The sequence below is a fragment of the Crotalus tigris genome, unplaced genomic scaffold (genome assembly GCF_016545835.1).
Source record: "Crotalus tigris isolate CLP2741 ecotype Arizona unplaced genomic scaffold, ASM1654583v1 scf7180000018371.15429387391:27106975, whole genome shotgun sequence".
Taxonomy (NCBI): domain Eukaryota; kingdom Metazoa; phylum Chordata; class Lepidosauria; order Squamata; family Viperidae; genus Crotalus; species Crotalus tigris.
Window position 1 is genome coordinate 301,444 of NW_024096970.1, and position 14,461 is coordinate 315,904.

A 14,461-nucleotide genomic window follows, 5' to 3' on the forward strand; every position below is an offset into this window, starting at 1 on the left:
CTATCCAACACATACCTCATCTATAATGGACAAAAATACAAACAAACAGAAGGAGCACCCAAGGGATCATCCCTCTCACCTGTCATTGCAGACTTCTACATGGAAACTTTGAAACCCAAGCTCTAGAAAAATCGGATCACAAACCCAATCTCTGGCTCAGATACGTAGACGACACCTTCATAATCTGGCCACATGGGAAAGAAAAACTGGACAACTTCCTCACACACCTCAACAGCCTACACCCCAAAATACAGTTCACCATGGAAACAGAAGCTAACAACCAACTTCCCTTCCTGGATGTCTTAGTCTACAAGAAATCCAATGGCTCCCTAGGACACACCATCTACCAGAAGAAAACACACACAAACCGCTATCTGCACGCTCTCTCACACCACCACCCAGCACAGATCAACTCTGTAGCCAAGACACTCATCTCCAGAACAAAACGCTTAGCTGACGAACAACACCTAAAAACCGAACTACACACTCTCACCAATGTACTAACATCCAATGGATTCCAAAGAAATAAGATTACAAACCTAATCCAAAAAGAAACCCCCACTAAAATCCAAGACAAAGAACAAGAAAACTGCAAAGCCCTCCTCCCATACATAAAAGGCACCACAGACAGAATCAGTAAGATCCTCCATAAACACAACATGAAAACAGCATTCTGCACAAACAGAAAAATATCCACCATCCTTAGAAACCCCAAAGATAAAATTGAATTAGAAAATCAAGGAGTATACGAAATCCCATGCACCACATGTCCCACCACATACATAGGACAAACCAACAGAAGAATAAGGGCATGCATTGAAGAACATAAGAACTCAGTCAAAAAAAAGGGACCAACATTTTCCCTGGTGCAACACCTTAAAGCCACAGGACATGAAATTGACTTTAAAAATACCAGAACCATTGCCAAAAGTGAACATTTTAATAACAGAATAATCAGAGAAGGCATCGAGATAGAAAAACGCCCACACAGCATGAACAAGCGAGATGATACCTCCCGCCTACCAGCCATTTGGAAACCCGCCCTTATTGACAAACGACTCCCTAACACAAAAAATGATACCAGACCCACACTCACAAAAACCACACAGGATGTCACCACCACACATCCACGCAAAAAGCAAACCCAAAGCCACACCGATGATGAGGCACGACCACAAACCAGAAGCCAGACCACAGCTGCATCATTAGCCACTTTAAACCCCTCCAATCCATACATGAAGCAAACTGACACCCTCCATGAAGATGAGGCACAACCACGAATGCGAAGCCAAAAAATAGCAAGGCAGCCCAAAATCTTAAACCCCCCTGCAACTCAGACTAACCTGAGCACAACCAAACAGAACACTCCCCCAGCCAATCAGAGTACAGCCAACCCCCAGCCAATCAGAGCACAGCCAACCCCCCAGCCAATCAGAGCCCAGCCAAGCCCCTAACCAATCAGAACACACCTCCACCCAATCAGAACACAGCCAAGCTCCCACCCAATCAGTTCATACCCCCACTGGCAGTTAAAAGGAAGAAACAGCTAAGACCACACATTGCTCCTCGAAGCACGAAGCTGAAAACACCAGCCTGAAGATGACGAATGGGACTTCGTCGAAACGTCGCCAAGACACTTCCAATTTTACGCAGGAGAAAACCCGAACAACCAAAGACCTACATACAAACACCCGCGAAAACCTCAGAAAACATATATATGCTATATATATATATAGTACGTCTATACCTATACATGCATACAAAAATAGAAAATACAAAGATGCTTAATGGTTTTTGGTTTTGTTTTAGATGTTTTATGTGCTCAAATCATTTTTTGACTTTGGAAACTGTCTGAACTAATCACTGAAGTTTTCTTGGCATGGCTTTTCAAAAGTGGTTTGCCCTTGCTTCTTCCCTAGGGCTGAGGGAGTCACTGGCCCAAGGTCACCTAGCAGACTTAGTGCCTAAAGTAGGACTAGAACTCACGGTCTCCTGGCTTCTAGCCTCTTAACCACTACACCAAACTGACTCTCCTGTAAATTTATTAGCTTTATTTTAAATTATGTTCTCTTAGACCAGACATGTCAAACTCGCGATGTCACGTGACATCGTGCAACGTATCGGGACGGTTTTGCCATTGCCGGCACTGGGGTGGGCGTGGCTTCCAGATGATGCGTCCAGCCTGTGGGCCAGCAGTTTGACATCCCTGTCTTAGACAATTATATTGTCTAATTAGCATAATTATAATTAGCATAATTTTTACTAAACTACAGGTAGCTTAATTCTGATGCTTACTTCCTTATACAACCTTCAAATATTATATTATATTAAGTTTTAAGAACTGACTATTCCTTATTAACCTAAAAAATAGATATCAGCCGAGGCAATGCTGCTTTGAAGTTTTAGTATAAGAAATGATTAAAAAATATAACCATGGAACTTATCAAACATCAAAGGAAAATGTCTAAGTTGGTCTTTCTGAGTTTTAACCTTTAGTCGAAATACTACATTGGATCCTCTTGGCTTGCATTAGAGCCAAGGAGCACACACTTGAAAACTATTTCAAATTCAAGTCGATGTTTTAAAATATTTGCATCCTTGTTTTCATTTTTAAATCTACCATTCCATTCTTGCCTTATTATTTATAATTCAAAGACACAGCATTATGTTATCTATTTGGGAAGCATATATATTAACTACACATTTGTTTTTTGAGATAAGTGCAGAGCAATTTTTATTTTTAATTGCTTCCATTAGCAAATGACTCAGTCCATGCCTATAACTTTATGCTGGCACTTTGCAGACATTCACTAAGCATATTCAGAAACTAAAGTTGCATTAAACAATTACCCATCTGTTTACAGCTGATGTAGATGATTTGCTGTAGTTAAGCTACTCTAGTCATGTATATGAAACAAATGCTTTACTTAAATCACAGATAGTACTTTGAAGTTTGAAGATGCTGGTTAGAGCAGTAGTCAAGATGGCAAATAGCTCTTTGCCAGTCAACTTAATTCACAGAAATAATAGGAAAATATCAGGGTAGTATAAACCAGCTCCCCCCCCACACACCTTTTGAACACCAGAGACTGGTTCCGAGGAGAGAGATTTTTCCATGGACTGGAGGAGGCGTGGTTTCGCATGCTGCCTGCATCCCATGGATGGGTCTTCACTTATTTGCATGGCCCAGTTTCTGGCATGCCGTGGCCCAGTGCCAGTCCACGGACCGGGGGTTGGAGACCACTGGTATAAACTATTATAAAGTCCTCTTAAATTCAACAAAGGAAGACCAGGCTAAAACTATGATATAATATTAATGTGAAATACAAAAGCATTTTGTATAATTTATCAGCCTTGAAAAATTAAAAAAATAACTTAATTTTTTTTCACAGTAAAAACAATGCATTTGGACAGTCTGAAAGTGTGAAATGCATCTTCTACTTTAATGACAATTGTAAAAGTTGGACATTTTTCTTGTGTGAGATTCAGATTCAACCCAAGATCTTTTTTTGTCTTCAAATGACTATTATATCACTTGATGATGTATTCATGATTTATTTCTCCATTCCTTATCATTGCAAAGGATCCTGAATCTGATCCAGGGAAAATTAATGCAGGCATACCTATGGCTACCAATCTTTATTATTAATTTATTTTATCCTTTATTTATTAAACAAATTTATATTATTACCCAACCAGTGCTTTTTTTCTAAAAAAAAAAGGTGCCGAAACTCACACATGTCATACAACCTGCCTTGCCTACCCTACAAGGTTCCATCCAAAAAAGATGCCGGAACTCCGTTCTGGGTGTTCTATGAGAAAAAAAACCTGTACCCAACTATGCATAAATGGTGCTGGGTGGCTCACATATTTTTTAAATTCCATCATATAATAAAAACCCATAAAACCCCACCCTGCAATTAACTTAGCCACTTTATTGGCTCTGTTTCCATTTGTGGTCCCCAGACCCACTGACAAAACCACATCTTTAGGGGTCTTTCAGAAAAGCAGCATATTGGGGGAGGCAACCCTACCTCAGAGGGAATGGTGTTCCATAAAGAAGAGTCCACTATGAAAAGGCCCTTTTTTATGCTATCACCAGATGACAATCCCTAATTAATAACAAAGATGTAATTAGTAACAAAGATGTCTTCCCATTCTGGTGGGCTGGATAGATGTAATAGGGAAGAGGCACCAAGCTTTTTCCTATTTCTCTTTATGGGTTGCCACGTTTTGCAGTCCAAGTTCTGTACTTCTAATATAGCATACTCCTTTATGAGTTGCTTTCCAGGATCTGTAACTTACTATCAGGCTTACACTGTTTGATAGTAAAGCTGGTCCTGTTATGCTGCATAGATATGGATTGATTGATTGATATCTATTTTAGACTTGGCCAGATAGTAACTTAAACCTTGGTCCCGTTATCATACATACATAATGTATCATACCTACATACATTATATATACATCATTATACATGCATCATACATACATTATTATTATCATAGTCTTGGGTAAAAAAACATACTATACTATTTTAATATGTATTCAGTTTGAGAATACAAACTGGATAGGCCAGTCTGCTCAGAAACTCAAGACTGCATCTTGCATCTAGTTTTTTCTTCCAGTATAGAAACAATTTGTGCACAAAACCCAAACAGTTAATTCTTTTGGAGCATTTCTGAATTTAATTTATGAAAGAACATTCCTTAAAACAAAGCCATAATTTTTTACAGGTAGATACATATACCCAAATCTTTTATACGAAAATAGCAACAGTCTAAATAACTCTTTGTATTTTTTAATCCTTGACTTTTTTTGAAAAAAATTTCTTGGTTAAATGAGAACAATATTTCTTAAAATGCCAACTGACCTGAGTTCTAATAACAGTATTTGGGGCCAGTGCAATGTTTTTGAATGTTTGATAAAGCAATCCAACCCACCCAAGGACTCCAGCAACACTGTTTCTAAGAAATCTGAAATCAAACGGGTGTGTGTGTGGAGGGAGACCAGAGTCTTTTCTTAAAACACTAGCCTGATGGATGAGGTAAAACTTTTCCCGTTGTAAAAACAGGCTTATTGCACTGTGAAAGTCAATCTGTTTATCATAGCATTACAGATGACAATGTATAAGGCAGTTCCAGGTATACTGACTAGTACATATAACTGTTTTCTGCACTTTGTTCCTTGATACAGTGTTGTTTGTTATCAAGTATCTGAGAAAGATCTGCACAGAAGACACAGAAGAATGAAAGTCACACTATGTGTTATAGGCAGGCCCTTTGTCTTCCTCTTTCTAGGTGTTAGATATCACACTCCTGCTTCTTACATTGTTCTAAAAGCAAGAATATAGAAATTCTATGTTTGAAGAAACAATGACATATTTCATGAAACATTCCCTTAGTAGACATGGAAAAAGACCATCAAGAATGGATTCATAGTTTTTTGTCCAAATTAGGCATTTCAGTTTAGCAATTTACAATCACAATGTTCTTTCCTAATACATGAAGTAAATTAATACATTTTTACTGTGTAGGAGTTCATGACTGTGGTTAAAGATATAGTCTCTCTCGCCTTTCACATCCATTGTACAAATAGATTCATAGATTCAAAATCACGTTGAGTTAATCAAGCATCGAAGATGTTCATGCATTGTGAAGTCTTGTTTCATAAGTTATCTTTTCCAAGAACTTTTTTTACTAATTTCAGAATATTACAGGTAACTATCTTCATATATAGTCTACATTATATTCCACAGTTTCATATGTTTCTTGAAATCCCTCTCTAATAATTGCCTAAGTTAGCATTGCGATGGAGTCAGTTGCATGATAGCAAACAGTTAGCAATTCAAATCTTAAAGTATACAGTAGTTTAAAATGTGCAAAAATAGCTCAATTTTTCTTAAGTTTCTGGTTCAATTGAGAGTAGTCCAGTTCCACAGAATATGGACCATAGAGTGACTTGAAATCTTTTTCATAAATGTATGCTTTTAAATAGAAAATCAATTATTTTATCATGATTCTGGCATTACCAAAGTTAGCAGAATGTTACCAGCTTCCGGTGCAAGTATCTTGCTGTGTTTTTAGAATTGTCCTATTATAATCCTTATGGAATGGAATGGCCTCTTACAGAATGGGAACTGCCTCTTACAAGAAAATACAGTGTCTTATATTCAGAAATCGTACAAACATGGAAGAACTGAAATTACTGTCTTACTGCGCTCCTTCTGCCCACTTCACTCAAACAAAACTTTACTGCAGAACCTACAGAAAAATAGGATGAATTTCATAACAATCACATCATCTTTTATTTGTCCGGTCTCTGTACATCTATTGCCCTTCATGTATGGCCCTAAGAAGTATTAGTGTCTTCACTAGTTTGCTTTGACAAATAGGAAAAGAAAAAAAAGTGGGCTGTGTATCTTCTACCTCTTGATACACCACAGCCCAAACTGTTTCATTATCTTCCCCCAGTGGCCTCATATACATGTTGAAAAGAAGGATGACAGAATGAAACCTTGTGGAATTCCGCATGAAAGAGAGCCCACGAGGCAGATCAGCAATTGCCCAATATCATCCTCTGAGATCTCTCTGAGAGGGAAGAATGGAACCATACAAGTGCAGTCCCATCAACCCCAACCTAGATCCACAGGTGAGTCAGCAAAACTCAAAGGTCTTCACTTCAGTTGATCATTAGTAATTACCCATCACTGACAAACCTTTGTTCATTAGTTAGTAGCAACCTATGTTGGCATTAGATAAGACTTCACCTAGCCCCAGAACATTCTTGCCATAATTGTCCTCCTCACAGAATATACTCTTGGTAAAAGAAAGGTAAAGATTAGAAATCAACAAACCTGACAGTTCACATTAACAAATATCTTGGTCTTATTTTACTACCTTCCAGTTAAAAGTATATAATATTCTATTTTCTTCAGGAGAAAATTGTGGCTAGTTCTAGCAGGAAGAACCTTCTATTATTGCACAAACCAGTGATGGACTGGTAGAATAATTCAAATTTATAAATAGGAAAGCCACTAGAAACTAATCAGGGAAAAAAAATCTCCCTTTCAATCTTCTTAGAAAAAATCTCTGCAGTTTCTAAGACTGCCAGTCATCCACAGGCTTAAAATCTTGTACTACCTTAAAGAAGAATCTTTTTTAATTTTATTCTTGGCAAATTCTGGATCTGGAGACTAATTAATCTCTTGGGTTATTTGATAAACAAGTGAAGGAAAAGCAGTTTGTGCCATTGACCCTCAAACTGAATGGTTAATTATGATAGTGTTAAAATAGAAAATGATGCCTCCATTTGTTTTTAAAATTTGTGAATTATAAGATGTGAACTAACTGGCTTTACTGTTTTGCGTCTCAGATTTACTATTTCAATAATTTCAAGATAAATCGGTTCTTAAATATTGCCATAATTAATGGAGTTCATAACTCTCAAATTGTCTAAAAAAATCTGTGGTCATTTAGACAATGTGCATCATCTGATATCAATTTAAAATAGAAATACGGTTGATACACATGATTAACAATGCTCTAATGTTACACATAAAGCAAAATAAATATTGGAAACAATTCTTAATTTCTTACAATGCATTATTCATTTTAGCAATTTAGCAATATATATATATATTTACATTTATCTGGTTTGGGGAGCTCACATTTCTTACTTGGCTTTAATGATCTGGACTGTCAACTAACATCCTCATTATCTGATATTCTTGGAGAAATGGTGATCAGAAACCTATTAGGAAAAAAAGTAAGGAAAATCTGGCAACTTTCAAAACAAACAAACAAACATAAAAGCACTTTGATGCAGATGATGGTAGAACACTGACCCATCATATCAGGTATAAACGGAAACTTTTTTTTTAACAAGATTTCAAATACCATCTGTCATGCAAAGCTGGAAGTAATACATTTCTGAGTAAAGCTTGTAGATTCCTACTAAATTTTGACAGTCAAGTTTATATGAACTTCCTTGAAGTAAAGAGATTAGTGTTAAGCAGTGCTTTTTTTTCTAATAAAAAAAAAGGTGCCAGAACTCACACACGTCATACAACCCTCCTTGCCTACCCTACAAGGTTCCATCCCAAAAAGGTGCTGGAACTCCATTCTGGGTGTTCTATGAGAAAAAAAGCCCTGGTGTTAAGCAGGGCAAAAAAAATGGAATATGTTTGTTTAAGAAAACTAGAAGGGAAACAATGGCAGACCTGTCCAAAATTTAAAACAAGAAGAAAGAGAAGTTACAATATAGGTATTCTTTCTCTTCTCCAAAATTATTTTTATGTATATCAAATAGTTACGCAACATGTTGTCTTTCTGTCAATATAAATGAGTCAATAAAGTAGCTCTTGGAGAATATAAGTGATTTGATATATACAGAAGAATAGGCCTATATGTATTTAATTACTCTCAGTTACTGAGTCTCAAATTTGTTTGCTGTTATTTACTTGAAAAGAGCTGCTGAGTGAACTAAAGATTTATGTACATCAGATACAGATACCAGAGATCTGTTTGATGGATTTCTATGATCTATTATTATGTGTGTGGAGATATTTGATATTTCAGAGGACTGGAAAACCAATGGTGTTACCAAAGTTGAGTGGCACCTAGCAAGATGTCTCCAGCAGGCCTAGTTCCTCCTGGAAAGGACCATGGAGTTGTTAGGAATGAGAGAAAGAGAATATTAAAGAAGTTTGCAATAGCTAATAAATACAAAACTATCCTCCTATTTTTTAAAATCTTTAATCAGTCAAATAATATTATAGAATATTTAGATTCTATTGTATGATAATTACTACACTTCCATGTTGTAAAATGAACACCGCATAATTTATGCAACACATAGATATCTTTGCATAGTTTGAGCAAGAAAACATTTAATAATGACAAAACATTTATTTATTAAATTTATATGTGCCCATCTCACTTAGAGGTGACACTAGGCCAGGCGTGTCAAACTCGCAACATCACATGACGTCGCGTGATGTATCATGACTTTTTCCCCATTGCTGGCAATAGGGTGGGTGCAGTTTCAGCATGACGCATTCAGCCTGTGGGTCAGCAGTTTGACATGCCTGCTCTAGGCCAGGACTTTTCAGCCAGTGGTACAGGTACCACCTGTGGTACATTGGCACCTGGCAGATGGTACGTGACCATCCTAGAAAAGTGGTAGCAGGGGAGGGGGAATGAGCTGAACCAGCAACTGATTCATATTTATGACAGTCACAGTGTCCCAGGGTCATGTGAAATGACCAAAACCTGTTGCAACCATCCAGCAGATGGGGGGGGGATAAAAACCAAACACCACCCCACCCCACCCCCGCTGCCAATCCTCAACAGAAATGCTCACAACAATGAAAACCTTGGAGAGGAGGAAGAACACAGCTGTGGCTTGGGGGGGCACTTTTTTCAGTGCCATTGTAACTTTGAACAGTCACTAAGCGAACTGTTGTAAGTTGAGGATTACCTGTACTTTATCATTTTTTTCCTTTTTTTTTTGGTCATCTAGTATTTGACACCTTGCTAGACGACTGGTGGTACTTGGATGGCACAATGGGTGAAAAGGTTGAAAAGCCCTGCTCTAGGCAGTTTACAAACAAGTAGAATAAAAGAATAACAAAGTTGGAAGGAACCTTGGAGATCTTCCAGTCCAATTCTCTGCTTAAGCAAGACACCCTATACCATTTCAGACAAATAGTTGTCTAATCTCTTCTTAAAATCTTCCAGTATTGCAGCATCCATAACTTCTGGAGGCAAGTCATTCCACTTTTCATTAATTGTTCTAGCTGTCAGACAATTTCTCCTTAGTTCTTGGTTGCTTCTCTCCTTAATTAGTTTCCATCTATTGCTTCCAGTCCTGCCTTCAGGTGCTTTGGAGAATAGATTGATCCCCTCTTCCTTATGGCAGTCCCTTAGATATTGGAACACTGCTATCATGTCACCCCAAGTCCTTCTTTTCATTTAGCTAAAGTAGGTAAGTCATTACAATTGACTTAAAATTGACAAAGATGGCAAAGAAGGGAGCAAGATACACATGGGGTGGGTGTGGAGTCTTATCTCAGTCCTTTAACCACTTCCACATCGAACAAGATGTTCCAGAGGGTAGGAGTAGAAAATGTACTTCTCCTGTCAGCCAGAATTCCTTGACTGACAGGGTCCACAACATGCCCCTTCTGCTGGTGCAGTGGAAGAGGTGCACCAATGCCATTGGGGTGAGATAGTTCCTCAGGTAACATGACTCCATGCCATAAAGGGGTTTTAAAGATAATAACCAATACCTTAAATTGGAAGCAAAGCGGCAACCAGTGCAGCTTGCACAACAGTGCTATAACTTGACTTACCTAGGAGCCGCAAGAAATGTCTACGTGTTGGTATTCTGTGCCAGCTGTAGCTTCCAAATACACTTCAGCTTTTGTGTTTTTTTAATCCCATTCCACCTTTTGGGAGGTTGGGTGGCTGGGTGGATAGATACAAAGCAAAAAGGAGGTGTCAAACACATGAATAACTTCATGAATGTCATTCAGATGTTTGAGTTAACAACTTTCTGGATAAAGCTCCCTTTAGATAGAGATCTTCCATTTCTTCTTTCTTAGGATCATATTAAATAATTTCTTAATTCTTGATCTCCTGTGACACCATGTATATAGATCCAAGTAGGGAGAGAGTTTCAGAAATGAATCCAAGAAGCAGTTCTGGGAGTAAAGACAGTTTCAGATTTCCCTTCTCTGTTGTTTTCCCAGTCTAATATATCTTCCCACATTGTTATCTATCCATCTGTCTGTCTGTTTGTCAGTCTCTCTGTCATATAATCTATCCATATAAAAGGAAACTGCGATAGGGAAACATTGAAGAGTTTTTATATTTACAACACATTAAGTCACACCTGGCTACTTTGGACAAAAAAAAAAACTTGTGGGAAATTTGTAATTCTGTAAGTCCTTTTGCTCTGAAGAGTGGCAAAACCTTCATTTTATGCATGGGGTTTCCTTGACAGATCACACCATTCTTCGGGGATAGCTTATCAATATATATATTCACTGTATTTGAAAGAAAGTCTGAAGTTAAATAAAAAAAGACTCTGATTTGACATCTGGATTTGAGCAAAACTTTGCAAATGGGAAAAAAGTCTATACAATCTGTATGTAACTTTTCAACTCATAATATATACTAAACTTGTCTTCATGTACCTGTGCTGGATATTGCTACTTCCTTGAATACAATAGTGACAAGAAGTAGTGGTCCCAATGTAAAATGGTATCTCTCTCTCATGTGTGGGGAGAAGGAGAGAGGGAGAGAGAGCACAACGGCTGCATAGTTGTTTGTATTGGGTTACAATTTCATCATTGTAACAATTATGATATGACATTTGATGGTCAGAGGAGACTGTTCTATATCTTAAATTAATCAGGCACTAATGAATTTTGGTTTGGGGAAAACAGTGCAAAGTGTAGAGGACTGGATGCTAAAACAGCAGAAATATCTGCAGAAAAAAATAGCACACCTTGTGATCATAGAACTCCTTGGATTTGATTTGAAATGGTACTTTTAGTTACAAGCCCATATCTGTGCAAGTGTGGATATAAGTACAAATACTACTATTCCAACAATAAACAATGTATGAAGATATATTTTCAAATGTTGGCTTTTTCTCCTCTTGGGTTTACTAGAATTCAGCCAAAATGATCAAATCATCAGAAGTAACAAATCTGTTACAAGTGCTGTACACTTGCTTCTATTGAAACAAGATAGAAACACTGAAACCTGACAAAAATGAAGACACATTGACAGTTTTTTTTCTTTTTCTGATGACCTGCTGTTAACCATACAAAACCAGAGTCTGATTCATGGTAACTTTGGTAGTAGATATAGTCTATACTACCTCAATTATGCATCTCCCTGTGGTTTTTAAAGTGATTTGTCTTATTAAACTGGATTAAAAAAAAACAAAAACAAAAGCACAGGACTATCCTAAGCTTTACAATGTACTTCAAGGGTGAGCATCAAACAATGCACTGAAAGCTTTTTGTTTTTTGTTTTGCAAAAGCTCTTTTGTTTGCAAATTCTTTATTGTGGACAAAGCAACTGGAATTCCTATGGCATTGTATACTTACATTACTGACAGGATTAAACAGAGCAAGAGGATATAGTTTCATTTCTTTTGATTTGCAATGCAGGGGAATAATTTAGGTATGAATTGTTTCTGGTTATATTCCAAAAGTGTTTTAAGTAGTGCACACTTAAAAGTGTGCTGAGCATATTTCTCTCAAGTCATTTGGTTTCCAGTTTCCTTGTCAGAAGCTGAGAATGGCAATAAAGTCCCTGTTGTCTATAGAGATTCTGAGTCATCCAGGTCATGGTTGTCACAAAGGTGCTTTTTCAGAAGGCAATTGGACTACTTTTTTTCCCTGAGGAAGAGGATGTTTCACTTCTCATCCAAGAAGTGATGAAGCTTTTTGGAGGAGAAGTGAAACATCTTCCTCAAGGAAAAAACAGCCCAGCTGCCTTTCGAAAAAGCACCTTTGAGACAAGATAGATCCCTGTTGATTTTAGATGTAATGAACGGTCCTTAAAATGTTCTCTGAAACATCTGCAAGAAAAAAACCAAGCTCAGAGAGCACCAAGGACCCTTTTCAAACCTGAACTACAAAAATTCTCCTTTATTGGTCTAGGTATAATTTTTACATGAGTGAGCAATTGCTGAATTCCAGGGTATATACCAAAGAAAACTAAATATTTTAAAACGGATGAATGCAATATATATTTAAAAAAAACTTCTTCCATTTTGTCATTATTTTAACATTTCCTGGGGTGTAGCTTTCAACTTTTTGATCTCTTTTCTTAGTATCTGATTTTTCAGTACTATTATAAATTTAACTTAGTATCATTTAATACAAAAGTAATATTTAAATTAAACATTTATTCGGAATAAATATGCATTATTTTGAAAAGTCAGAATGTCGTGATCTGAACAACTTTGCTAGCAGCAGCTAATGAAAAGAGATGTTTGAATGTACATTTATCATGAGAATACCTGTGAATGTATATGTTCATTAGCTGATGCCTTTTGGAATATCCATTGAAGGCTTCCATTTGTACAACAGTAATCTTTATTGCAGAGGGTTTCAGCAGGATGCAAAAGAGGATCTTTTCATTTCAGCGACATCACTTTCCATGTGTGCAATTATCAGCTGTGACTCATTCAATCATCACCTCATTAAATCACCATGTAATATACATGGGATCAACTCTTTATATGTAATGTACATCATTAGAACCTACCCAGAAAATAAAATGTTTTCGAAAAGCCAAAACAGCTTGATGGCAGTTTAACCATATAAGATGCATATTTAAAATATAACAATGTTGTTAGGAGATTTTGGCAGAAGCACAATGTATATTTAAGGGTTAGCAGGACTGAGCAAGCAGAAGCTTTATAGTTCCAGGTGAGAAATGACTCAACATTTGGACTTGGGAGCAGATGTTTATCAATCTTTTCACAGACTTGGTTGGCCTAAGCTTCAGCTAGAAATTGAAAACAAATGACTTGATTAATATCAAATGATGAATTAATCTATGTGGTACTGTAATGACACAATAATAATTTTATGATTTTCTATTTTCTTCTTTTCATTTTTCCCCACACATCTCCTGTAGAGGTCCTTTTGTAGTGCCATGGTAGAGGAGCTGAGAATGTCCTTGAAATGTCAGCGTCGGTTAAAACACAAACCACAGGCTCCAGTAATTGTGAAGACAGAAGAGGTTATCAACATGCACACATTTAATGACAGAAGGTTGCCAGGAAAAGAAACTATGGCATAGAGCTGGGAGACCACCCAACCCCAAGCACAAACTGTTGTTTTTTTCCCCTTTCCTTTCTTTTTTCCCCCCAAAACCAACGTTTGCGAGAATGTTTCCTGTGGAAATATGCAACCTGTGCAAAATAAAATGAGTTACCTCATGCCGCTGTGTCTATGAACTAGAGACTCTGAGATCTAAGCAGTTGCAAAGGCCAGACTCGAATCACAAGCATCGCAGAGCAACCATATTTGTCAGGGGAGGGAGGGGTTGGGGTGTTGGCATTCCACCGTTTGTCATGTGGGGGGTCCACCTTTCTGTAACAAGCAAAAGTTCTGTGGGAATTTTCTGGAGTCGCAGTGAGAAATGGCAGGTTTCTTTCTGAAGTACATCATTTGCCAGGGACTGCAGAAGCAATCAAGCAGCTTCAAAGAAGTAACTACTGTACCAGAGGAGTGTCTGAAAAATAATAACTCAAAACTCTATTCACAGAAAGAAAGAAAGAAAAAACTCTGTTCTGTACGGTTGAGCATAGAAGATCTTGTAATTCCTAACCAAAGTCAATATGGGCCTGCCAGCTGATAGGAGCTTATTCAGAGGGAAAGTCATGAAAAAGGAAACCATAAATAGAAGAATGAAAACAGAAAGTGTTA

General features: G+C 37.3%; 1 protein-coding gene across 1 annotated transcript in view; it reads left to right on the top strand.

Annotated features, from left to right (window-relative positions):
• The window catches only part of GRIK2 (glutamate ionotropic receptor kainate type subunit 2), a gene marked incomplete at its 5' end in the record, with an annotated part of 311,327 nt that extends 297,356 nt beyond the window's left edge, over nt 1–13,971 (top strand). Inside the window, one exon of the mRNA XM_039351925.1 lies at nt 13,668–13,971. Coding sequence (XP_039207859.1) covers nt 13,668–13,832 — 165 coding nt within the window. The remainder of the gene's footprint in view (nt 1–13,667) is intronic.
• Nucleotides 13,972–14,461: the final 490 nt, after the last annotated feature.